Genomic DNA, 27,588 nt, shown 5'->3' with positions numbered 1-27,588 from the left:
TCCAGGGTACATTGGAGTGGTGAACCGCAGTCAGAAGGACATTGATGGCCGGAAGGACATCAGAGTGGCTCTGGCTGCTGAGAGGAAGTTCTTCCTCTCTCACCCAGCTTACAGACACATGGCTGAGAGAATGGGAACGTCTCATCTGCAGAAAACCCTCAACCAGGTACACACACACACACACACACCCAAACCCCAGAGCTCTTCAGTTAACCTCTGGGTTCCTACTCTTTTATGTTCCTTTTTTCTGCTCTTTCTTGCATCCTATCGTTATTTTCCCCTCTGCTTTTCGATTTACAGCAACTGACGAACCACATTCGGGACACGCTGCCTGGTTTGCGCAGTAAGCTGCAGTCTCAGCTGCTCTCTCTGGAGAAAGAGGTGGAGGAATATAAGAACTACCGACCTGACGACCCCACGCGGAAGACCAAGGCTCTGCTGCAGTGAGTGCTGTTTGACCGCTCACACACTCGGTGTGGCCTGTTATACTAGTACTTTCTTCTGGTACCTTTTTTTTTCTGGTACCTTTTTTTTTTTAAGTTCTTAAACTGGTCCTAGGTTTGTAGGGGACTTCTTGATTTTTATTTATTGTCTTGCTCTGACAACAAAGTTTCTGAGAATTTGAAAATAGTTCAATGCAATCTGTTGAGAAATGAATTAACAGGAAACAAGAGGCTAGCTGTGAGTTTGATTGTGAAGGTTTCTCTAATGCTGTGATTGCCAGGATGGTGCAACAATTTGGAGTGGATTTCGAGAAGTGCATAGAGGGCTCAGGAGATCAGGTGGACACTGTGGAGTTGTCCGGAGGGGCCAGGATCAACCGTATCTTCCACGAGAGATTCCCCTTTGAACTGGTCAAGGTAAACAGCCTTAATCTTGCACACTACTATATTTGGAGGAGTGTTTATCAAGTAAGAAAGGACGCAAGTTTTAGGGTTGGGGTAATGTCCCAGGACACCTGCTATGTTAATGACTTGGATACATTTCAGGTCACACATTATTGGAGGTCATGTATTATCTGAGCTCTACAGCTGTGGTTGAAATTTGGTAATGATGAGTTTAGACTCAGAAGAATGAATCACTCTGTTTTGGCACTGATGACCACAAAGTGCCTTTTGTGTTATTATATTGTTTATAGGGTATAAAGGGTGTGTTGAAAGAGTGGACATTTCTGAGTAGGTCTGGCTTAATGCATTGTGAACCATGGCACATCAGCTTGATTTAGGCCCTGCTTTCTTAATATTTTTCATGTGTGAAAAATGAGAAGTCTTTTCTTCTTCCAGAGGAAGACAAACGTACTGTTTGGAGTCTTGCCCAGGAACTTTCACGTTATAGTGTTGTGTAACTGCCTGAACCTTGGTCTCCTAAAGCCTTGTGTATACTACATGAACTGGTTTGAACAGATTTTCCAATGACTGGGTTTCTTACAGCACTGGACTGATTAGAGTAGATTTGTTATGGAGATGGAAAACAATTGATATCGTACGCAAAGTGAACACAATGAAGTCACACAGACTCAAGTGTTCTTCTTTTACATGAGACGCAGCTCAACACCAAATTGACCAGTGTACAGGGGTTAGACAATGAAACTGAAACACCTGTCATTGTAGTGTGGGAGGTGTCAGGGCTAAACTGGAGCAGCCTGGTGGCCAATCTTCATTAACTGCACATTGCACCAGTAAGACCATGTGCATCCAATGGTTCAAACATTGTGTCCTGAAGGCGGTGCCGTGTATCAGGACGACAATGCACCAATACACACAGCAAGACTGGTGAAAGACTGGTTTGATGAACATGAAAGTGAAGTTGAACATCTCCCATGGCCTGCACAGTCACCAGATCTAAATATTATTGAGCCACTTTGGGGTGTTTTGGAGGAGCGAGTCAGGAAACGTTGTCCTCCACCAGCATCACGTAGAGACCTGGCCACTATCCTGCAAAAAGTATGGCTTAAAATCCCTCTGACCACTGTGCAGGACTTGTATATGTCGTTCCCAAGACGAACTGACGCTGTATTGGTCGCAAAAGGAGGCCCTACACCATACTAATAAATTATTGTGGTCTAAAACCAAGTGTTTCACTTTCATTGTCCATTGTACACTAGGGAATTATGGTTGGATAATATCTGACTTGTCCAAACCTTAATCAGAAGGTTAATAAATTCCGTGCCCAAGGTCTGTTTGCACATTGCACCATTTCTCCCAGAGTGTCCACTCCAAACCGAAACTAAATCCTCAGGCTAGAGCTTACTCTCTCAGACTCAAACAGACCGTGAATCGCTTCTAATACCAGCTTAAAACCATGTACTGTGATCCTGGCAGCAGTGGAGTTAAGTTAACAATTACACTGCATCTCACTGTATAACCTGGGATTATTTACACAGTTGATGTTGATAACACCACCAAGTCGGCTTCACTTAAAAATGATGGTTCTACAAGGGTTCTTAAAGCTCTTCTATTGTTTTAAGCTTGACATCATAATATCACCATCACCCTGTAGAACCCTTCTATATAGAACCATCTATAGCACATTCTCCATCCGTCTGAAGAGCCCCATCATGGTGCAAAGAACCCTTTTACCATGCAAAATGTTCTTTAAGCGTTCAGGGTCCTATATAGAACAATGTCCTTGAATAAAGAACCCCTATAGGACCATAATCTTTAAGAGTGCAGTTTAGTCGGCAACAGCGGAGTTATTTTGTTCACTCTGCTCCTGCAGAGGTCATTTGACATCTGTTTGGATTTAATATACTTATAAACGATGGGTATTTACTGCCACTCGGTAGAGAGAAAGGCATGGGGTCTTTGTTGGAAACCATTATACTTTTGTTCTTTATAAATCAGCGCAGTGGACAGGGCGGCAGTGCACTTTATTTAGAACGCTCCTAGCATGTAGCACGTTAGCTCAAAGGTTAGAACAGTGTCCCTGTGTTTGAGTCACACTGAGCTAAATACCACAGCGATGCTGGAGACAAATCTCATCAAAAAGACTCTCAGTCCCTCTGTTCTTTCTCATACACTCTCTCTCTCTCTCTCTCTCTCTCTCTCTCTCTCTCTCTGTCTCTCAGATTGTGTTTGATGAGAAGGAGCTGAGGCGAGAGATCAGTCATGCCATTAAGAACGTCCATGGTGTCAGGCAAGTGGAGCCTCACTGATGTCCGGCACTTAGCAGCTCTATGGGGGTTTTTGGCCAGTGGAACCACTGGGTTCTTCCACCCACCACACACACACACACACACACACACACACACACACACATTTGTCTCACTGTTGTTACCCCTTTCTTTCACTTTATCTCACTTGCAGCCTCTTACACTTGTCTTTTTCAATGTTCCTTTTTCTCCCATCCACTATAAATGCCTTCTTTTTTTACCTCACTGTCTTTCCTTCCCTATGCTTCCTTGCTCTAGTCCTCTCTGTCTTCTTTTCACACCATCCCTTGCACCTTTTAGTGCTCCTCCTCTGTCTCAACACCACACCTTCATCTCACAACTCTCTTACACTCTTATCTACTATCCACTACCTCTTGCTCTCGAGCCCTCTTGTTCTGTTTCTGTCTGTCTCTCTCTCTCTCTCTCTCTCTCTCTCTCTCTGCATATGAGGCTCTAACCCCGTGAAGCATCTCTGAACTGTCTAATCAGCTTTTTCCCACAGAGCCAGACATGCTCTCGTCCTTTGTTTGTTGTTGGTTTACTGACTGCAAGCTAAACCTGTTTCATTTTTCCTCTTCTCTCTCTTCACTTCTCACTCCCTTGTCACTCTTTCTCGCTTTGCCTCCCTCTTTTTTTATGTCCTCCCCCTCCCCTTCTCACTTTTGTCTTGTTTTCTCACTGGCTTTTCCACTTTCGTTCCACCTTGTAGCTTTTGTTTCTCATTTACCGTCTTTGGTTTTAATCACTTTGTATCAAGTTCATGTGTGGTTCTCCTACATAATATTTTGCTCTTTACTTGTGATATTTTTTTTTTCTCTGCATGCTTCAGTTTCCTTTATTTCCTGTCTATTTTCATGTTTATTTTCTTTTCATCTGACCTGTCACTCATTCTCTCACCCTTTTATTCCTTTGACTCATTGTTCTCCTCACATATGTCTGTCTGTCTGTCTGTCTGTCTCTGTCTGTCCATCCTCCTGTCTCTGTGTGTTTTTTGTCATCCTGGCTGTGTGTCTTCCTGTATGTTCTCAGAACTGGCCTGTTCACTCCAGACCTGGCGTTTGAGGCCATCGTGAAAAAGCAGATCGTAAAGCTGAAAGAGCCGTGTCTCAAATGTATCGATTTGGTCATTCAGGAGCTCATCAACACGGTCAGGCAGTGCACCAACAAGGTACTGCAGTGCCCCCTGGCCCGGCCACAGGGGTGGGCTGCTGTCCTCAGGGTCACACTGCTCTGAAAGCAGGCCAGAGGTCAGAAGATGCCTCTTGTCCAGCCTGCCTTCAAAGCACAGTCGGGAGGGCAGTTAATGCTAGAACAGTAGAAGTAGGCTCTCTCTGTGATGTTGGTGTGACCCCTCAGCTTGCCGGCCACCCTGTGTGCAGGTCCTGCTGTCGTGTGGTGGGGTGTTGTGGTGGTCTTGTGGAGAGTCAGAGAAAAACCCACTTGTCTCGAGTCTAAAAAAGGGGGAGCAGGCTGTTGGAACACGTCCTGTGGATTTTTATTGAGAATTGAATGAGGAAGTTGATAAAGTACATTGTAATTGGAAAAATCTCTGAAATGTTAAATAGGGATTCACCGATACGAGGGTGTTCTGGTCCGATGCCGATATAGATGTACATATCCGTCAATGCCAATATACACAATGTCCCCTTAATAAAAAATAAACATAAATAAATGGAAGTTATCATAAATCAACTGAATAAACACAAAGAAATTTCAGTGGAGGTATAGCAGTCTGTTCAACAGTGCAACACTGCCTTTGTGCTTCTCAACACTGAGGTGGAGGAATCTGTATCTACACGTTCATCATTTTTTTTTAATGAGTGTCACCCAGTCTTCCAGTGTAGCTTCAACAGATGTGACCAGCTACACGTGTAATTTTCAGCCCAATTTTCCAGTAAATGACTGAAAGGAAATAAAGCAGAGGAGACTGACACAAAATGGAGGCATCAAATTAACTAATGAGCAAATACTGGAGCTACCAGATGCATAATTTGACCCATATGGGGTTCCTCCAGTGGTGACCAGTGTACACATCTCCTTTTGCAGTTGACCCCAATACTTAAACTAATATAGCTTTAGATTTATACTAAAGCATATACAGTGGAACCTCTACCTACGATCTTGATCTGTTCCGTGACTCGGTTCATAAGTAGAAAAGTTTGTTTCTTGAGTCAATTTTCTCCATTTAAAATAATGGAAAAAGCAATTAATGTGTTTCAGCCCCCACCCCGAAAGTCAGCCTTTTTGCACTGATATATGTTTACAACACTCTCAAATTAGTAAAAAAATACATGTAGCGTTACTAAAAATAAAAGAGAAATAAAAAAGTTTTAAGTGGTTACACATCGCTACCTTGAAGACGTGACGACTGGCTGGAGGAGTAACACAGGCACTGGCTGTATGACGGGAGGTGCGGGGTGGGTGGAATAACGGAGAGTAGGCGGTGAATGTGGGGAGACGAAGCGTAGATACGGCTTAACTTAGCATGAATTTCGATGTCTGTTATTTACACTAATGCTTAATTGTTAAAGCTACAATTTGCTAATCTTAAAAGCTCACTCCAGTCTGAGCGCTGGGAAACTTGCCTATTGGGGTCAGTGACCATTTCCAGCCGCCGGCTCGGTGGAGTCTCGGGTTCGTTTCTAGAGTCATGGTTCATTGGTGGAGGCAGAAAATATTCAAATGCCCGATTCGTATCTTGGAAAGTTCGTTAGTAGAGACGTTCGTTAGTAGAGGTTCCACTGTATATATTTGTTCATTGTTCTCAATTCATATAATTTGATTGCTCATATGTCAGCTTTTGGATTTCAAGATGGCAGTGAATTGAGTGTATAACTTATGAAGCACGCAGTGATAAAGACAGAGTGTAGTCTCGCATGGTACCTGTCGCCACTTCACGTGGCTAACATCCACCAACTGCTACAGCAGGGAAACTATTACTGACATGCCAAAGGACAAATCACAAATCTGCTGGTTTGGCGTGACATGTGGAGACAGTCTTTCAAAGTACAAGATGATAGTGCGCAAAGGCAGATGTAGCAATATCCAGTCAAAACGCAACTGGCATAATCCTGACAAAACGAGGCCAGATAAACGCCCTGAATTTATTAGACTCTCTGTCAACTTGTGGGTGGAGCGCCTGTGGCTGAGAGTAGACAGACAGCAATTAAACAGTTTGTAGGGTTTTGTTTTCGATGTGTGTTGATAGGAGCAGCAAAAAAGTGAAACGAATAATGGCCGACTTATTTAGAGAGATATAGATCCAACCTTGTGTGAACATTTATAACCACTGCCTGCCCCCTTTTTTTGACATGTAGGTGTTTTTTCCTAGATTAGAGGTGATTAACTAACTAAAAAAGTCTTGTGTTTCTTCTCTTTACTTTTCCTTGTCTCTTTCTCTATTTTTTTTTTTCTTTTTTATTTTTTTCTTGACCAATACCTCTTTTCCGGCACCCCCCCCTCCTCAGAACTGGATTGTTCACCCCTGACCTAGCCTTTGAGGCCATCGTGAAAAAGCAGATCCTCAAACTCAGAGAGCCAAGTCTGAAGTGCGTGGATATGGTGTTGACCGAGCTCACTACCCTCGTCCGGAAGTGTGCCATCAAGGTAAACCAGGAGGTTTCCGAGGGAAAATTCTCCTGGAGGGACCTTGTTGGTTTTGTTTACATGCCTTCACGCCTGTCTTATGCCACCCAATCAGCACCTATCTGTATGACATCAGTCCTGACCGCCTCCTAGTACTTCCCATCTTGTTACAGTGTTACAGTGAACAGTATTGTCACAACCAGCCATCACACCGTCCAATCACAACCCCCTGAGTCCCTCAGTAGTCCCCGCCCTACAACCACACTGATTGCCCTGAATGGGTAGTGATCATGGAAAGTTTCCGCACTCCACTGCCACTCTTTTCAAGCCTCTCTTTTCCTCCATTTTGGGTTAGTTAGATAGTCCTTTCCTCATCTGTTGGTATATTGTTCCTGTCCCAAGACAAACAAGAACCCCCCAAAATTGAACGACCCATTTTTAAATTAAGCAGGACCAGTCGGATAACAGAATTTGGCCGTGTACATGTGTAAACTCCGTAATGCACAAATCTGTCTCAAATGCACACTTTCAAACATGGTTCCAAAGAGGTCTCTTACCACCTACGACAACCCATTGACATCAGCAAGGTGCAGACTCTTAGGAGAACTGAAGAAGGACTTGGGGAACCTTTTGGGACAGGCCCTAAGTAACACACTCGCCACTTTGTGTAGTGTTTTGTGTCACGTTGGAGTGTGGCTGCACTTTGACTTCATTGCAAAACTGGAGACTTGTACCATATATAAGGCCCGAAGCCACATGTACAATGTATATATGGCCTGAAGCTATACAGTAGCATTCAGCCATGACTGAGGTCACCTGCTGTTTCATTATTCGCTGTAACTGCAAGTACATTGGGACAACTGGTTTAGCTTTAGATAAGCAGGTGTCTGGAAACTTTAGAGTGTGCACTCTATTGCACAAACCCCGTTTTGGGACGCTGGGTAAAATGTCTATAAAATGAGGATGGAACGATGTGCAAATCATTTAAACCCTGTATTTAATTGAAAATATTGAAAAGACCATTTTAAATGTTGCAGCTGCTGTTTTCCCCTTTAAGTGAATTGCATATCATTGCATTATGTTTTTATTAACATTTTGCACACTGTTCCAACGTCCCCTGAGACTGAGTTTTGAAAGCTTGGCCCTAGTATTAGAACCTCTCTCTACTTGTGATGGAAAGAGGCAGCTGAAGCCACAACAACGCATCTCCACTGAGGCAGGATTGCTGGTTGGTTAGCGGAGCTGTAGCTATAGCAACAGGGAGCCTCTGTTCACCCCTCCCCTCCCCCCCCCCCACCCCCAGGCTCCTGTTTCCTCTATTGCTGTAGCTACGGCGCTCACCTGCCCCCTTGTGGAAGAAAGGAAGAACTGCAGCCTGACATTTACCTTTTTTTTCTTTATTTATTTTTTTCTTACATTTTTTTTTATCTTCATTGTCGTTTTGTACCTTTTATTTTAAACTAGCACAGAGGTGTTCAGCTCAAGTCCTGAGGTGCCTCAGTCCACTCCAGCCCAGTGCTTTCACTTCTGAGTCACCTCTGCCATTGTATTACCTGAGAGGGTATTTCACAAAGTGCCCTAGCCAAAATACTTAAAGGGGAATTCCATCCACGTTAAAGATTTAACCAAAGCTTAAGATTTAACCACAGTGCTTTGAGGTGAAATGCCTATTCTAGAGTGAGAAATGTTTACAGTGATGGACATGGGGACCAGACGTCAGATGCGTACAGTGCCCCACATGTCTAACATAGTGATATGTGGGATTCAGCCATGAGCGCTCTATAGGCCCTGTAGAAGTAGGACTTGACCTAAAGCAGTCACAAGTGACGTAGTGTACTATGTAGGGAGCAGAGAGGCATTTGAGATGCAGCTTTGCTTTAAAAAACAGGTTTAGAAGCTTTAGAGTAGAAAAATCAGACAATTTTCCAGGACCCAGAACTAAACACCTCTGCCCTAGCATACATTTATTTTTCTACACTTTCTACATCTTTCTCTCTCTGTTTTTGCCTGCTAACCACTAACACCTGGCATTTTTAACCACTCAGCATTACTCTCAGCCCTGGAAGACTATATTTGGGACGTTTACATCCTCAAATATAGACCATTAAATTCATCAAAATCACAATTAAGCCTTAAATGTACATTTATATTTGTTTTACATTATGCCATTGTCATAAACAGTTTATTTTAGACATATGGCTTCACTCAACATTCTTTCCAAGCTGATGGGGAGTGCTTTATGAGCCGACTGCTTGTGTTTGTGTGTGCTCTCGCGCTCACGCCCGCACGCAAGCGCAACCCCACCAGTTTTAACCAAACGCGAGCATGTCCTCTTTCATTCTGACCTGTCCTGATTTGACATATAGGGAAGGAGAAAATGCTTGTGGCTGGTTGTGGTTGTGGTCTGCTTTTGCAAGCTTGGCTTCAGCACTGATAATGTCTGTGTGTATGTGAGCGCACTGTATACTGTAGTTTGCAGAGTTGTTTTGTGTCCGTAGTTGGGGTCCTACCCTCGACTCCGAGAGGAAACCGAGAGAATTGTTACTACACACGTCAGAGAGCGAGAGGGCAAGACCAAGGACCAGGTGACACACATTTACCATCTTTTATTTATTTATTTATTTATTATTAATAATTATTCTTCTTTTTATAATATTCTAGGGATTCTGTACAAAAAATGGTATTAAACATGGCCACCTCCATGTGAGGATCCTGCTCTATGGGGCATAAACTGGTTCAGTTATGGACCACGAAGCAATTTAATAATTTACCTCATGTAAGATGCGCTTCATAAAAAGAATAGGGATTTGTTCTCAATTCATCCAAAATGTCTTTCTTCAGGTTCTGTTGTTGATTGACATTGAGCTGTCCTACATCAACACCAACCATGAGGACTTCATTGGATTTGCCAAGTACGTGTGTCGTCATCTTCATCCCTTCCATTGCCCAGTTTGTTCTCCAGGCCTTGACTTTGGGGCATGCTTGTTTCTAAAGTTGGCACTAATGCAGCCTGTAGCCTGGACTTGACCTCTAAACCCAAATGGTACTTGCAGCGTGTAGCACAGGTTTGTTGGACACCCAACGTATAACTGATTGAAGGATTACTGGCAGTTGGTTTTAGAAGTGCAACAAGTTCCGACCTCAACCTGCTGAGGTTTTGTTATTAGTACCCAGTGGTTTTCATTGACATTCCCTTTTTAAATGGATGATGCAATGCAGTCAGAGCGTCTTGACCACTTCTGTGTTCCTCACACATACTGCCTGGCTGAAAAGCACACTGGACACATGGAGAAGTGTCCTTTATGCTAGGCTAACATTAGCCTTTCAGCGTGGTTTATGAAGAATTCAGGTTCTGATGACAGGATTCTGGCCCTAATAGATGCATGTTATGTTAGCATTTTAGCTGATACACAGATGCTATGCTATCCTTTAAATCTACAAATATACAAACAGTAAGAGAAAAGCGTTTTGCTGTTAAACAGTGTTAAACCCTTTTAGACCAATTTTTCAATATTTCTCCATAATCCAGTTGGTACCGTGGTTTGTTGTGGAATTGTTCATTGTAGAGAAACGTATCGACCAGAGTTATTTAATTGGCTAAGCTAATAAAAGTGTAATAATGTTCAATCTGAATATTTACATTTTTATATTGATATTATTTGGCCTTAAATTCCTTGAAATTACACCTCTCTCTCATTTGCTTAATGCAGAATGTCCTGCTTTTTCAATAATGTTCTAGGGGTATGCTAACAGCTTTAGGAGCTTTGTTTGAGGACTCTTTTTGTTTGGTAAAATGTGGTGTTCCTTCCCAAGTTACCTACTATTAGGGTGACCAGACGACTACTAACGTGCAGACTGACCAATTAAATGTTTACAGAGAAGGTTATCGACCAATAACGGTAGCTCTACAGTCAGACCGTTCAATCAGAAGATTTAAGGCTGCTTCACCACGCCCCCTTCTCACTCAAGCGAACCAATCGGAGTAGGGGAGGGCGGGACTAGTTTGTGAACGAAACGCTTCTCGAAGTTCTATGTAAGCTCTAGAAAAACAAAATCCCGTCGTTTTTTTTCAAATTTCCCGACGTTTGTGAAATTCCAGCTGGACATTTTTTTAAGTCTAAAAAAGAGGACATGTCCGGGTAAAAGAGGACGTCTGGTCACCCTACCTACTATGCAACGTTCTGTTAGGGACCGGTGTGAGCAGTCTGACTGACATATTTCACATCAAACCACATCTGAAGACTCTACACCTAAACAATTTATTGAGACACAAATTCAGAATATTTTCTAAAGATTCAAGTTAAATGCTAGCTTTGACTCCAAATACATGGCCTAGTCAGTATAAAGCATCAGCAGAAGTTTCTGTTCGCATGTACAGTACAAGAAGCTCAGTGGCATTTGGTTGGTATTGTGCCAGTGTGGGTGTGACCCCTGGAGCCCGTTTGACCCCGCTCGCTGTGCATGTGGCCCCATGCGCATGTGGTGAGTGCCATTTCTGTCACGCTAGTCATGCTAACGGTTCTCATGCCGTCACCTTTCAGTCTTGACCACCGAAGGCTGGATGACGGTACCCTTCCTGGGTTCAGCAGCAACAGGTGGGAGAGCAGATGCACACCCACACACACTCCCCCTTCAGCCTGAGTCATGTGACCAAGACCTCCACCGCTGGTCACTAGGGTTTGGTAGATGCTAATGGTTCGCGGCTATAAATTCCCTCAGCGACGCTTTAGCTCAAGCTACAAACGGTTGTGGTCGTATTCCTTTGAAAAGTAGGAGAAAAGGAACACTAGTTATTGGCTTATGTTTTTGGTACTTCCTTCATTTATATCTTGGTTTCCCGTTTCTTGTTGCCTATCTCTGTCTGTCTTTTTTTCAAACCTGGTTTCAAATTTGAATCACTTTATGGTATGCAGCTTATTTGCAGCAAAATTGGAGAAAGCCTTGTTAATGCAAAGGGTAAATAGTAATATTAAGTGATGGGCCTTTAAGTAAATATTATTAATGACTTGTAGCTGATACATTGTTAGAGTTAGTGTTCTGCCTGTGACTGTGTGGGTTTTCTCCAGGTGTCCTATAGTCCAAAAACAAATATTTGCAGGTGGATTAGCAATGCAAATGTGTTCACAGGTGTGAGTGACTGGGTGAGTGTATGATGCCCTGCCTTATGCCCAGTGATTCTGGGTAGGCTCCAGACTCGTGGCAAAACTGATCAGGATGAAGCAGTTTAAGGAGAGGAATGAATGAATGAATTATGCAACATTAGGATTCTTACCCAAGGACTCTTCTTTGTATGAGGTGGTATTTCTCCCCCTGGTCTGTTTTGTTGATAGTGCTGTTAGCCACTATTTAGTGCTGGACAATAATTCAATATCAATATTTATCACAGTATAAAATGTTTCAATAGCAATTATATTCATTCATTCATTCACTCATTATCTGTAATCGCTTTATCCAGTTCAGGGTTGCGGTGGGTCCAGAGCCTACCTGGAATCATTGGGTGCAAGGCGGGAACACACCCTGGAGGGGGCGCCAGTCCTTCATAGGGCAACACAGACACACACACACACACACATTCACACCTACGTACACATTTGAGTCGCCAATCCACCTACCAACGTGTGTTTTTGGACTGTAGGAGGAAACCGGAGCACCCGGAGGAAACCCACGCAGACACAGGGAGAACACACCACACTCCTCACAAACAGTCACCCGGAGGAAACCCACACAGACACAGGGAGAACACACCACACTCCTTACAGACAGTCACCTGGAGGGAACCCACGCAGACACAGGGACAACACACCACACTCCTCACAGACAGTCACCCGGAGGAAACCCACGCAGACACAGGGAGAACACACCACACTCCTCACAGACAGTCACCCGGAGGAAAACCACGCAGACACAGGGAGAACACACCACACTCCTCACACAGTCACCCGGAGGAAACCCACGCAGACGCGGGGAGAACACACCACACTCCTCACAGACAGTCACCCAAAGGAAACCCACGCAGACGCGGGGAGAACACACCACACTCCTCACAGACAGTCACCCAAAGGAAACCCACGCAGACGCGGGGAGAACACACCACACTCCTCACAGACAGTCATCCGGAGGAAACCCACGCAGACACTGGGAGAACACTCCACACTCCTCACAGACAGTCATCCGGAGGAAACCCACGCAGACACAGGGAGAACACACCACACTCCTCACAGACAGTCACCCGGAGGAAACCCACGCTGACACAGGGAGAACACACCACACTCCTCACAGACAGTCACCCGGAGGAAACCCAAGCTGACACAGGGAGAACACACCACACTCCTCACAGACAGTCACCCGGAGGAAACCCACGCTGACACAGGGAGAACACACCACACTCCTCACAGACAGTCACCTGAAGGAAACCCACGCAGACACAGGGAGAACACACCAACTCCTCACAGACAGTCACCCGGAGGAAACCCACGCAGACACTGGGAGAACACACCAACTCCTCACAGTCACCCGGAGCGGGAATCGAACCCACAACCTCCAGGTCCCTGGAGCTGTGTGATTGCGACACTACCTGCTGCACCACTGTGCCGCCCAATAGCAGTTATATGAATTTTAATATTTCAGTATACATTATTTACAAAATATGTCACTGAGTGAAGTTCACTACAGGGCAGTTCCGCACACCCAGTTTTAAATCTTGTTTAAAATATTAGTAAAATTATTAGTTTGTTTGATGGAAATGTCATGTTTGTTCTTGGTAGTTTTATAAAGTTCATATCGATAACGGAATTATATCGTATCGACCAAAATTAAGAAATATATCATGATATACATTTTTTATATCCATTATTATACCACTTTTACTATATGGTTTTCTCCCAAACCTGTGCATACCATGTCTTCTTTTTTTTTCCAGTTTGACAGATTTATATCTGTTAAATAATAAAATATTTTTTTTCCTGTTCCCCATTTCTCTCCTCGTCTCTCCACAGTGCTCAGCAGAGAAACACACAACTGAACAAGAAAAGGGCTATTCCAAACCAGGTACCGAATCCCTTCATTCATTTTTCTCCATTTGTTCCTCTTTTATTTATTTATTTATGTATATATATTTTAAACCCTGTACTCCATCAAATCCTCTTATACTGCAAAACGGATCCTGTATTTGTGTACCTTTTCGTACCCTAACTAATAAAGATCCATGACCTGCGCTTCATTTAGAAGACCTCAGCCCCAACACCCCTCCATATACTAATGAAGGTGTCGCCCCCAGTGTGTAACAGCTCCCTGGTTTAAGCATGTTTAAACATGTGCTGTGTTAATAAGCATTATGTTAGTGACACAGCTTACACAGGCCATTTAATAAGGCCACAATAATAAGAGCAGAACTGCTCCCTTTGCCCCTGCCCCCCTTTACCCTGCTCATCTTAACAAAACTGTGCTTCTACTACTGCATTACAACATGCACGCAGTGCTCGCCAGGCATGAATATCAGCACAGCTATCAACCCAACCAGTAATCTGTGTTATTTTTATTTGCCTCGTGTTATTCCTCAATTAACTTGAGCTTGTTTTCTTTTTTTAGACTTTGTTAATTTACAATATGCATGGATTCCGACTGGCGATGAAGCAGGAATTATGATAAAAATCTGATTTATTGTACTGCAAGTTAATCTAATTGCATGTCACTATGTTCTGTTGCTCTCTCTCTGTCTCTCTCTGTATATGTTTATCTCTCTTCCTCCTCTGTACCTGTTCTTCTATCTTCTCTCCTTTTAACCCCACCCCAACATCTACTTTCCTCAACATCTCTCAATTCTCCACATCTGGAATGCCTTTCTTCCTTTCCTCTTCTTTCTGTCTTCCCCCCCTTCCCTGCTTTGCTTGTTTTTTAAATTATTTTATTTAATTTATTTTTCACCCTCCCTCTTCCCTGAACTTATCCCACTCCCCCCTCCTCCCCCTCCAACTGACCTCAAACGCTTCCTCTCCCTCTCCCTTTCCCCATCACTGCAGGGCGAAATACTGGTAAGTACCCCACATAAACAACGCCCCTGCCCAGTCTGGGCTCGCCAGGGCTCAGCCAGTCAGGAGAACTGAGGCTAAGACCACCAGCCAGTCGCTTAGGGAGCTTATTAAACATTAGGTGCACACTCAGGAAAGCACCTCCTCATGCAATGGTTGAGGGATTGTTAAAAGCTGATGTTTTGTTTTCTACCCCACAGCGATTTGGCCTGACAGAATGTGAAATGGAGAAGGTATAGTCATTGGTCTCTCGGACACTGGTCCATAAATATCTGGGAGGAATTTTGTTGGAATTTCTTCTCCTCTTTGCTGTTACCTGTAATTGGTAACAGCACTAAGTTTTCTGAGCTGTGTATTCTTCAATTCAAGTAATTTACATAATTCAACAGATCAGAGTTTGTTACTAACATCTGATAATGCGATATGCATCCAGTTATAATTACACATTTATGGTTATTTTTATTTGAGTTTCAGTTTTCAAGTTTGATTTATAACCCAGGGGATATAAAAAGGCCCCAATTAGATATTTGCACCAATATCGTTCACCCCTACTCTTACACACAGGTGGATAAATGTTCCCTGGCTTTACGGCTTGTAATTTCTGAGTATTCAAAACTTGTATGCCGCTTATTTGGCATTAGAAGTGAAGCCTTGGTTGTCCTGCTGCATGGCTGAGTGCTGGCAGCTCCTCCAGGGGGCACAGAGTTTGCCTTGTGGAGGAATCGTCCGGGACATCGTCTTGGGAGGGAAAACTGAACCAATCAGGGTCCAGCCTAACTCATAAATCATTCTGTGTGTGTATTTATGTCTCTTCATTTTGTGAGCGGTCGGTTGACGCCTTTTCGAAATTATTTGCAATCGTAATCGTGCGTTTTCTTCCATATGTGGGTCGAGTATAATCACTTCTTCTTGGTTATGGTATGATGGTGTCAGTGATGGGATCTCTCGAAATGATCACTAACAGCAACAGTTAATAAACATTTGCACAATCAGACCTTCCTGTTCCACTAACCCAGGGAAAAACCTTCTGCTGTTTCTCGTATAAAGAGAGATTGCTTTGGTTTGATTTATTTGAAGATTATTTGTCATTGATCTTTAAATTGTAGTGGCCTTTTTTGCAAAAAGAATGAAGTTAACAATGAAGTTATTAGATTGTGTTTGCTTTGCATTGACCATCACACACATACTTTTTTTACAAATCAAAATATGATCGACTTCCCAATCGTGGTCCTGGCATGAACCTTCAGGAAGTGCTTGTTAATGAGCTGACAAACTGGATCAGGCAGTGCTGGAACAGGGAATGCCAGCACCAGAATTGGGATTACTTGGCCTATGAAGATGACTTCTGAGGCTGAAATTTGACTGATACAGGCCAAAAGCATGGAGTTAGTTTATTTGTCCTGTCCACACCATATGTCGTTTGTTAATTGTCATTTCTGTGATGATGGAAAATAAGAACTCTTGCATAATCTGTGGGCATCTTGTTCACAGAAAGTACACAATCACACCACAGTAGATTAATCTTTAACCAGTGCACTGAATGGCATATCACCACTGTGGTGTGTAACAATATGATTGTGAATTTGATAGTTAGCCAGTATCACTCGGGACTACACCCAAGAGTCTGATAATTGAAACCTAGTTTCACCAAAACATTTTCTTCCAGAATGTTCCAGCACTTTGCAATGTTCACTGGTTACCCCACAGAACATGTAGCTGGTAGTACACGAGATATACCACATATAACAGTTCACAAGCTCAAGGCCCACCACAAACATCTGCACTAGATTTCCAGCCTTTGTGTGAATTTCAAGCCACATTTCCTCTCCTATGGCTTTTGTGGCCTTGGTTCTGAGTTTAATTTAATGCAAAAGATTCAAAACACTGAGCTCAGAGAAATGGAGTAGTGCTGGAACACTACCATAGCTTCCACATCTGTCCACGCCACAACATGTGAAAGATATGAAACCCGTTTTTCTTTTTTTTAAATCATCCTCCACTCTTCTCCTCTTCTGTCCTTTACTCACCTTTTCTCCTCGTTTTAAAGGCAATTCCCCACCAAGGCAAACGACTAGATCTTTCTGTTCTGGTTCGCTCCTGTTCCTCGTTTGTGTTGGCGCAGTCTTACCACCGATTCTTTCCTTTCTCTGACTCATTCTGTCTTCTGGAGCGCACAGTGAAAAGAGAAGGAGGGAGAGGTGGTGGTCCATTTCAGCTCCAGTAACTGTGGTTTGAATTAACTTGGCTAAACACCAGGGGGGTGAATCTCAAACATTGCCATGATTCATTTTGATACAATTCAATGTGTCCCAACACACTTCCATTTTATTCGTCTCTTTAGGCCGTAGTTCAGTTCGTTGTACACATTTTACTTGGTTCTATTTTAAATGTCTCATTTAAAGGATTCAGACTGTGAATATGTTTTATTCTGTTCTTTAGGAAATGATTCACTGTGATTCACCATGATGCGAGTATATTAGATTATTTTAGAAACGATTCAGTCAGGTAATGTTGATCGTGATTCAGTTTATTTGATTCTTTAGGAAATTATTCAGTGCACTTCACTTTTTCAGATTTGATTAGATTCTTTTGGATATGATTCGGTCACGTAACATTAGTCAGGACTCCGTTTTATTTGATCACAGAGGAAATGATTCAGTGCATTTCACTGTGGTTTGATTTGATTTGGTGAATCATTTAAATGTCACCAGCTTTATTTAGTTTGAATACTTTATAACACACTGAATTCAAAAATGGCTTTAGAAAATTATTTTGGCCCAAAATAAATGAACTCATTTGAATATTATTATAGTGTTTCAGAGGCTTTAACTCGGTGCAACTGAATACACAAATGCATTGAGCATTCTTCCACATGTTTGCATCAGACCCCTATGGGGCGCTATGGAAGAAATGTTTTGTTTTTTTTGATCTGTCCAGTTTGTATTCCCTTTTCTCACTGCTGTACTGCACTGGGCTTAGTTACATTTAGTAATTGCCCTTTCCTCAACCTCCTTCTCTATATTCACTGTAATATTCGAGCCTAATGCTTACCACTGTAACTCCTTTTCTATCTATCTCCCGCTCGCACCCTCAGTCTGTAATAAACTCACCCCAACTTCCTCTCCATAGGTTTGCTTTAGGCCTCCTAACCTGCGCCAGAGTGTGTGACCGATCTCAGTTAACCCCACTGACTCTCCCCTTTCCAGTTAAGCTAAATGTGCAGCCTAGCTTTTACTGACCACTGACCGTTTGTGACCCTAACATACCGCCGCCGACCTCTGACCTTTGCTCCTCTAGAGATCCGTTTGGTGTGGACGCAACCTGTTTACATGGACCCTTTTGCATGTTCCTAATTTATTACTATTTTTCATTAGGATTTTAACTTCTGAGCCGTTTTCTTTGACCCTTGTAACTAGTGTGAACAGCCGAACTGCTGTGAAAGCATTATTTAAGGTAGACTTTATTGAACTAATCTGTGGTCAGAAATATAGCCCTCACCTCGTGTATAGTTGATCTGATGAGACATGATTGATTTCTGACGTTTGCTTCTCTGCTTTTACTCTAAACACTGAGGTTAGCATCCGGAAAACAACGTCTTTTTATCTCCATACTTAGTAATCTGAACCAAAAAAGGTACTTCTGTGGTCTCTAGCGCTGATGGTTATCTAGAAGATGGTGTAAAACTGTAGTAGTTTCCACTAGTGGTGCTATGATTGGGCCTATCAATGTTTATGAGAAATACTTTCACTGATAAAATCGTCTTAATAAGAAAAACACTAATGCAAATGACTTCCGTGAATAATTTATGTTGCACGTTACGTTTTCAAAAATTGGCCATTTTTACTTGAACCGATGGCAGTAAACGAGGCACCGATTTAAATAAACCAACGTCAGACACCAAACATTTCTCGGTTGATTGACAACGTTTTGGGTAAGATGAAAGTAGTATTTGTGTTTTAACCCAGTTTTAACCGAATCTGAACGATGCACACTGTCTTGAGTAGGTAAGTGTGGGAAGGTTTTCACTCTTAGGTTTTAAGTGTTTATACACCGGCAGTGCCAGAACTGAGAGGTGTGTCGCTGATTTGCGTTTACATGCACAAAATAATCTGATAACTTCAGAAAATAAAATGTTGGCAATACTCCTTTCAGCAGGTATACAAGAATATTAGTAATCAGATAATAAGAGAAGCATATCTAGAGTGCTTAGCCTCTTACCAGTAAAGTCCCCATAAGTCCCCAAGCACTTCCTTGAGCAGAGTTCTTATTAGTATACAGCTCTTTTACTGGTAAGTATTTGTTTAGAAGGTTATAGGTTTTTACAAAAAGCTGCACAGAATTGTAGCATATTTATTGTGAAACCGAATATGTTCACAGTTTCCTGACCTTCACACTGCCCCTACTCTCCCCACCCTGCTCTCCTGTTTGCAGGTGATCCGTAAGGGCTGGCTGACCATCAACATCAGCATCATGAAAGGAGGCTCTAAAGAGTACTGGTTTGTTCTGACCGCTGAGTCACTGTCTTGGTACAAGGATGAAGAGGTAAGAGATCCCAGCGGAAACTTGGGCGAACATTACAGTTAACAGCAGGGGTATCATTCTGTAGTTAAGTTTCTTAAAGGCTAAGCACCAGTTAATGGACCTCCATGAATATTTCACATTATTGTAGTTACTGACATATATAAGTATGAATTAAAATGAAAACAGCAGCTTAATTTGCTTTAAAACTGACAATTTTATTAAATTGACGGAAAAACCCGAGCTCGCTACGGAAATTCTTGAACGCAGCCGTGACGTCACTGGTGGACAACAGCTGAACAACGCCGCGGTAAAACACCGTTATGACTGACTGTTATGACAGTATCTAGCTAAATAACCAACATTATTCATGACAATAGCCTAGCAATAAGCTAAACTCAAATGTAGATGTACCGTTATTCTTGTAAATGTGATCGAAGTCGAACTCGAATTCACCCCACACCATAAACCTCCGTAATGCAGCTACGTAGCCGAGTATAATCTGAGCCACCGAGTTTAGCGAGTCAAGCTAACGTTAACTAACACCAACTAAAACAGGCGAAGTGAGTGTCCTTACCCTGTTTACCTCCATGTTACAGAGGCTCTTGAACACCTTTCGTTGGTGTCCTTACATGCCCATATTGTTGGAAAAGCGCCAGTGAAATGAGCTACAGATAACGGAGTGAGCGGATGGTCCTTTCCAAAGTGCCCGTTTAAAGTTGACAAATTTAGTCCATTTTCTGGATATTTTGGGATCTTTGGGCCATTTGTGCACAGATGTCCCACTGTACATTGAATTATTGCAGCCAAAAACAACAAACCTTTTCATCATTTTGCATTAAATTAAGTGCAGCTTCTAGAGTTGTTGTCCACCGTCTACATCACAGGCAAGACACCTATTAGAGTTTCCAAACACCTTGGGGGGGGTGAACTAACGGTCTTTTAAACCTTATTCCTTCAATTAGTAAGAAATAATGTTTTCTGACTATCGATAAACACAAGTTAGGAACTCAAATTCCACTGTATTTATTTGTTTGACAGTGCTTAGCCTTTAAGCCAGAATTTCTGACTGAAAAACCAAAGAAAGCATACCGTTTCTACTCGGACAGTGAGAGTTCAGGCACTTCTCAGTATGTTCTCCACTTTAAAACGAGATTGTATTAACTTTAGGTCAGTCTTCACACACAGTAAGGGGTTAACTTCCTAACACTGACCATAAACTTCACTGTGATCACTCTTAACTATAGTTTTTTCATTGAGGCTTTCCCATGTTGTTTTCACTGTGTTTTAGCTGGAAACCACTAGCATTTTTTTATTGTCCTCTTCCATTTCTCTTGTCCTTTCCTTCCTCCATTTCTAATAAATTCTCAAAAGCGGAGTAGTGCACTGTCAAAGGGGAGACATCAGTAGTTGAATAAAAATGAATATCCGTGGCACGTTTCCATACATTTTAAAAACTTTATTGCATCAAGGCTATGAAGAAACAGTAAAAAGAAAAAAGGAAAAATCCTCCATCTGGCCACTGAATCCTTCACAGATTGGTTTATAAACACACTAGGGTTTGGTGTTTTAGAGTTAGGCTCAGAATGCCTGGCCTATACCTGTACGTTGAAGCAGAAAACGGTGGAGACGATCGCCTTGAGACAAGAGGAGAGTGAGATCGTCCAAGTGTGTTGTGTGTGTGTCCCAGCCCAGCCTAACCAATGTGCGGACTACTGTTCAGCTGCAGCATGATGAACAGGTAGTCTGAACACTGGGCAGGCGGGGGGGAGGGGGTCTACACAGTGATCTGCCTGGACCACAGGTCACTGCCCTGGACACAGAGAAAAGAGCAAACATTTAGCTCAGCCGTACAGATAAAGCTCTACACACACACACACACACATCCTCACTCTTACACACTGGATTCAGTAAATTAACACAATGGATTTTTAACCTCCAAACACATCAGCTATGAATGAATTTGACTTTAAATGATCCTTGAAAGTCGACTTTTCTTTCTTTAGAGGGAGAGCGGTCGAGAGGTATTCTCCCGAACAGTTAACGTGAGCCCAAGCTGAAGTGTGTCCAATAGGGGGAGCGAAAAACAGTCTCCAGAAGATCACAAGAGCTGCAAATGACTGAAAGTCCTGTCCAAAAGAAAGAACAAAGTTATACAGCATAGTTTTTAAGTCCTTATTGGATAAGCCTCGCTTTGGGCTCAAGTTACGCCGCTTTACTGTAAGTCCCCGCTCCACTTTGAGAAATCTACCCCCAATGAAATACAAAGTTAACGTCTGTTCCTCAGATTTGAACAATGTCATTGCTGTCGATATCTTGTATCTTCAAAAAACTTTAAGTTGAGTATTATATTTATGTATTGTACCATTTTACCACTTAATACTAAGGCGCTTTAGACTATTTATATAGCTCCTGGGGCACTGATGTGGTTTAAAACGGGATACATCATATGAAACAAAATGGAGATGTGAGGGTTTGCTCCACCAGCGGTTGTACGTGGAGGAACCACATGCTGCAGAAAGAACTTTCACATTAAAATGTATTTTACCTGAGTTTGTTTATATTAAAGTATGGCCACTATCAGATGAAGCGATGTAGTTTCTGAAAAGAACGGAAAAACCTTCTTAACTTTGAATGGATATTAATAGAATACATTTTTTCTTCATGCACTTTGAAGCATTTCTATTGGTCCATCCATCATAACACCTTCACCCAGTGTAAAAGCAGCAGGCTATTTTTGAATAATAAAAAAACAGATATGCAAAAAGTAAACAAATGCAGTTACAATACGCAAAACAAACCCAAATGGGCTAGCTCAGGGCTCACCGTGTTGAAGTGTACGTGTCCAGGGCCTGGACGATGTCTTGGTTCGGACCGATGTCCCACGACACTGTCCCGTGCTTTATGCCCCTTGCCACAGTTTTTCAAAATAATATTAATAATAAAAAAAAAACCCAAAGCGCTTCTTTGCGGCGAGAAGAGAAAGAAATGGAGAGACAGTGAGAGAACGAGTGTTCCACTCGTCTGCTGGTGGGACTGAAGTGACGTGGCAGGCTAAAATGTTCCAGCAAGGATCCGACTTTGGAATTTGCAGGAAATCGGACTGGGTTACTCGGGGGGTGTTGGGGGCAGGGAAGTTGTGTGTCCTTCTGAGTGATGTAACTGTTGAGACCGCAACTTTTGCTCGCTCTCCCTTTTGTGGCCTATCTCTCTCTCTTTCTCTCACTCTCTTTTTTCCCTTTCTCTTTTCAGTTTCTTGCACATTCTCTGTCTCTCTTCTCTCTCTCACTCTCTTTTCTCTTTCTCTCCTTTTCTCGTTCTCTCTCTTGCTCATGCTCAGTGGTAGTGCATACATAAATGTTTCCAGATGCTTCTCCTCAACAGAGAGCTGGCAACCCCCACCGCTCTTGTGCGCTCACACACACACAGACTCACACACTCTTGCTGCAGACTGGTGGTCTGTTATTATAACAGTTCACTTGCAGTGGATCTCTCTGCTGTGTGTGTGTGTGTTTGGGTTGTGTGTCTGGTTTGTTGTGAGGTTAAACTCGTCTGTTTGTCATTGATCGGAGCAGTACTTTTGTATGATGTGTTGATGTCGTTCAGACTGAGCTCTTCACTGTGTCACTGCAGCAGAGTGCCTCCTAAAGCTGTAAAAAATGGATATAAACCCCTCTCACTCTTCCTTCCACTGTCATTTTTTTCTTATTGTCTTGCTCCCTTTTATGTGCTCAGTTTTTCTATTTTTTAGTTTTTTTTCTTCTTCTCATTGTTTAATCTTTTTTTCTTTCAATTTTCTTTCTCTATTGCCATCACTTCTCACTTTATTTTCCATTATAATATATTTAATTCTTTTCTCTTTCTGCCTCTATAGGAGAAAGAGAAGAAATACATGCTTCCTCTGGATAACCTGAAGCTGAGAGACGTGGAGAAGGGTTTCATGTCCACCAAGCACATCTTTGCCATCTTCAACACTGAACAAAGGTGAGTTTGTGCTTTTGGATGTGCGCATATGTGTGGGTTTGAGTGATTTGTTTTTTTCCCCCCATTCTGAGCAATGGCTGTGTTTGTGTCTGTTTGCTCGTCGTGAAGGAACGTATATAAAGACCTGCGTCAGATCGAACTGGCTTGTGACACTCAGGAGGATGTCGACAGCTGGAAGGCTTCATTCCTTCGAGCAGGAGTTTACCCCGAGAAAGACCAGGTACTACTATTACACAGGAAACGCATTTGCTCTATATACACACTGTTACCATGACCACAGGACTAATCAACCTCGCCTCTTAACTGAAATGAACTTGGCTGTGGTTCGCTTCCCTGCCCGGGTAAGCATTCTGTGCTACACAGCCCTCAGCTGTTCATCTGCCTTAGTAACAGGTGGCTTGGAAGATAACGTAAATGTAAGTGGTTTAACAAAAAAACAACAACAACATATTAATAATAATAATTCATTCATCCATTATCTGTAAGCACTTATCCAGTTCAGGGTCACGGTGGGTCCAGAGCCTACCTGGAATCATTGGGCGCAAGGCGGGATACACCCTGGAGGGGGCGCCAGTCCTTTACAGGGCAACACACACACATTCACACACACACACACACACACACACACACACACACACCTACCTAAGGACACTTTTGAGTTGCCAATTTACCTACCAACGTGTGTTTTTGGACTGTGGGAGTAAACCGGAACACCCGGAGGAAACCCACAGGGAGAACACACCACACTCCTCACAGACAGTCACCCGGAGGAAACCCACGCAGACACAGGGAGAACACACCACACTCCTCACAGACAGTCACCCGGAGGAAACCCACGCAGACACAGGGAGAACACACCACACTCCTCACAGACAGTCACCCGGAGGAAACCCACGCAGACACAGGGAGAACACACCACACTCCTCACAGACAGTCACCCGGAGGAAACCCACGCAGACACAGGGAGAACACACCACACTCCTCACAGACAGTCACCCGGAGGAAACCCACGCAGACACAGGGAGAACACACCACACTCCTCACAGACTGTCCCTGGAGCTGTGACTGCAGCATAATAATAATAATAATAATAACAACTATTATAATATTATTAATGTCTGATGATACATACAGTGCCAGATTTAGAAATATTTACATTTTTTGTTATTATTATTACTTGAAAGTATAAACTTGATATATAGTTGTACATAAAGTACTGACCCTTTGCAATATTGCATCACTCTTAGAGTGTACACATTATGCTATGGTGCCCCCTGAAGGACAGAGTGTATATAACTGGCCTGCGGAGGTTGGGTGCTATGCCAGTTTCAGTTCTAACATGTTGCTTAAAGCAACATAACTAAAACATTTTTCCCCATGCACCAATTGCAGCAAGGCAACCTGGACCATTTAAGTTAATGTAGGACCTAAGTCATCTGCCATTTAAAGTAGCCTTGCTTACAGAGAGTACACCATACCACTTCATTCCCAAACACTAAAACCTTCTGTTACACAAATAGTGATCCAAAACAAGTCCAATTCCTCTTCTTTAAAGACTGCTACGCTTTTAACAAATCTGTTTTGTATTGACTCACAATCTGAACATCTGAAAGTAGGCCACTGAGCTGAAACTAGCCCAAAATGTTACTGCACTACAGGAGGAAACGCACAGCTAAAAACTTCACCTCTTACTCACCGTGTGTGCTATTTGTTACACTACTTAAAGGCTTAATTTAGTCATCTGTCCATTTCTGAGCGAAAGGGTTAAGGAGGGCTGTGTGTTTGTGTGCGTGTAGACGGAGGCAGAGGACTCCGCTCCTACGGACACCTTCTCCATGGACCCTCAGCTGGAGAGGCAGGTGGAGACCATCCGGAACCTGGTGGACTCTTACATCGGCATCATCAACAAGTCCATCAGAGACCTGATGCCCAAGACCATCATGCACCTGATGATCAACAGTGTAAGTGGGCACCTGTCCTGTGCGTATTCTTAGGGGTTTCTGAGTGGGTTTTTAACCAACCAATCTTTTACACTTTTGACAACATTCGTGACAGGCCATGATTTGTTTTCAAGAAAACCCAACGTTCTCACTGGTCACACAATGCTACCGAGCTGAGAGGGTGGTGAGGAGGATGCTAACTGCCCAGTTCTATGGTGTTATCTAATAGACACCAATGTAGGGTTGCATAGTGCTGAACTGCAGAAGAGACCCCAGAAATGGTGAAACCCAGAAGGGGACAGAACACACCTGCTGCACATTTTAAGGTGGAATAGAGAATAAAATAAACACCTCTCTTATTTATTACCTTGGGCGACTGTTGTTCCCAGTAGTCGTTTACCTTTTGCTTTCTTGGCACATAATGTCCACAGACTTTGCTGTGAAATGTTTATTAAGTTGTTCCATGTGTTCGCCGTTTTCATTTATAATCAGCATTTTTCAGTTTTCAGTTCTCAGTTTTTGGTTGAATGTAACCTGAATTTCAGTTTCAACCAAAAATGTCTGTGCATTACTCAATTTCATGATTGAGCTGAGACGTTTGGAGCTCCTTGTGAGACATAGATGAGGATGAGGTTGTGGATGTTATTCGAGAACAGGCTAGAGGGAAAAAAAACAGCCAAATCAGACAAAAAGCTGGCAAAAAAACTGTTAAGAGACTGGGCGACTTTGGCAAATAACAACCGTTGCTGACCTACTCTTAGTGAGACAATGGATGTCCTACAAAGCATTTCTCTTCGGTTTCTCACACACAGTTGGAGAAAATGTCTCAGCTTCTTCCAAAACCTTCCAAGTCCTGATGGTTAAGAGGAGGTGCACCGTTGTTAGCATACGACAAGCCATCGTTTCCTGTGGTTATAGAGTTGCATGTTCAAGTCATTGTTTTTGTGTTTAGTTCAAACAAAGTCGTCCTTCATGTGTTTGGGAAGTGTGATCAGATTACTTGCTGTGTCTTTGTCGAGCATGCTGTTGACATCAGCTTGCTGTAAGTGGCTTGGTTTTGTTTTGACTGAGTGGGCTTTCAGAATGAGAAGCGGAAGGCGTGGAAAAAATGCAAGCTTGTTCATTTCCAACATCTCTGCCCTCTTAGGGTACGGCAAGTGTTTACGTTCATCTGGGTCTTCTGTTCTTATTGTGATGTTTCTGAGAGAAGTCAGGAGCTTAGTTTCCCAACAGCTCTGCAGCATCTCCGAATGATCTTGGTACAGAGAAACCGAAACCGGTTCCAGTACGAGTAGCAGCCTGATTCTTAACTATGCTGTTGGAATAACATTAACAAGCACAGTCATATATGATGGATAAATATTGTAAGTGGAACATTTATATCAGCATTCAGGGCTTGTATACACCACTGATCAAAAGAGAAAAAGTGTTGATTCAATAACCAGTACCAGTAGGGACTCAGAATGATACCAGCAATCTCATCTTCTCTTCTCACTCCTCTGTTTCGCATTCACAGCTTTTGGCAGACGATCTTAACCAGAGCGACTTGAACCTTGTACAGAGAGATGCACTATCCTCTCCTGCCCTTTCTTCCCTCATTGCTCCTCCTACTCTTTCTCTGTCTCTGTCTCCGTCTCTCTAGACTAAGGACTTCATCCACTCAGAGCTGCTGGCCTACCTGTACTCGTCAGGTGACCAGAACAGTCTGATGGAGGAGTCGGCTGACCAGGCTCAGAGGAGGGATGAGATGCTGCGCATGTACCACGCTCTAAAAGAGGCCCTTAGCATCATCGGTGATATCAGCACGTCTACCATCTCTGTGCCTGTCCCACCGCCCGTCAACGACAACTGGATCCCGGAGGCCAGGTCAGCTATAGGCCCTGATTTTCCAGACCACTGTAAAATGTTTTTGGCCCGAACATTTCTCAGTTTCCTCCTCAGCTCAAATACACCTGATCAAAGATGTACAAAGTATTCTTGTTAATGATATGTTAATGATATATACAGTAATACCTTGACTTACGAGTTTAATTCGTTCCGTGACCGAGCTCGTAACTCAATTTTCAAAATGAATTGAAATGCTAATAATCCGTTCCATTCATTCATTCATTGTCTGTAAGCGCTTATCCAGTTCAGGGTCGCGGTGGGTCCAGAGCCTACCTGGAATCATTGGGCGCAAGGCGGGAATACACCTTTGCGGGGGCGCCAGTCCTTCACAGGGCAACACAGACACACACACACATTCACTCACACCTATGGACACTTTTGAGTCGCCAATCCACCTACCAACGTGTGTTTTTAGACTGTAGGAGGAAAACCGGAGCACCCGGAGGAAACCCACGCAGACACAGGGAGAACACACCACACTCCTCACAGACAGTCA

The 27,588-nt window shown here is 42.9% G+C and overlaps 1 protein-coding gene across 4 annotated transcripts in view; it reads left to right on the top strand.

The window, feature by feature from the left end:
• dnm2a (dynamin 2a) overlaps positions 1-27,588 on the top strand; it is a 57,655-nt gene that overhangs the window by 16,728 nt on the left and 13,339 nt on the right. For 2 of the 4 annotated variants that reach the window (XM_066674426.1, XM_066674424.1), the window contains exons 6-19: positions 6-166; positions 301-443; positions 725-860; positions 3,068-3,135; positions 4,181-4,319; positions 9,235-9,321; positions 9,578-9,648; positions 13,732-13,783; positions 14,755-14,766; positions 19,195-19,305; positions 23,156-23,265; positions 23,374-23,485; positions 25,062-25,226; positions 26,848-27,071. In XM_066674426.1, coding sequence (XP_066530523.1) covers positions 6-166; positions 301-443; positions 725-860; positions 3,068-3,135; positions 4,181-4,319; positions 9,235-9,321; positions 9,578-9,648; positions 13,732-13,783; positions 14,755-14,766; positions 19,195-19,305; positions 23,156-23,265; positions 23,374-23,485; positions 25,062-25,226; positions 26,848-27,071 — 1,591 coding nt within the window. Of the gene's footprint in view, positions 1-5; positions 167-300; positions 444-724; positions 861-3,067; positions 3,136-4,180; positions 4,320-6,618; positions 6,758-9,234; positions 9,322-9,577; positions 9,649-13,731; positions 13,784-14,754; positions 14,767-19,194; positions 19,306-23,155; positions 23,266-23,373; positions 23,486-25,061; positions 25,227-26,847; positions 27,072-27,588 lie in introns of all 4 variants that reach the window. The other 2 variants (XM_066674429.1, XM_066674425.1) reach the window with 2 other exon arrangements.

Source organism: Hoplias malabaricus, chromosome 6, assembly GCF_029633855.1.
Source record: "Hoplias malabaricus isolate fHopMal1 chromosome 6, fHopMal1.hap1, whole genome shotgun sequence".
NCBI lineage: Eukaryota > Metazoa > Chordata > Actinopteri > Characiformes > Erythrinidae > Hoplias > Hoplias malabaricus.
The sequence above is the reverse complement of the archived record's forward strand: the minus strand, read 5'-3'. Positions and strand labels throughout refer to the sequence as shown.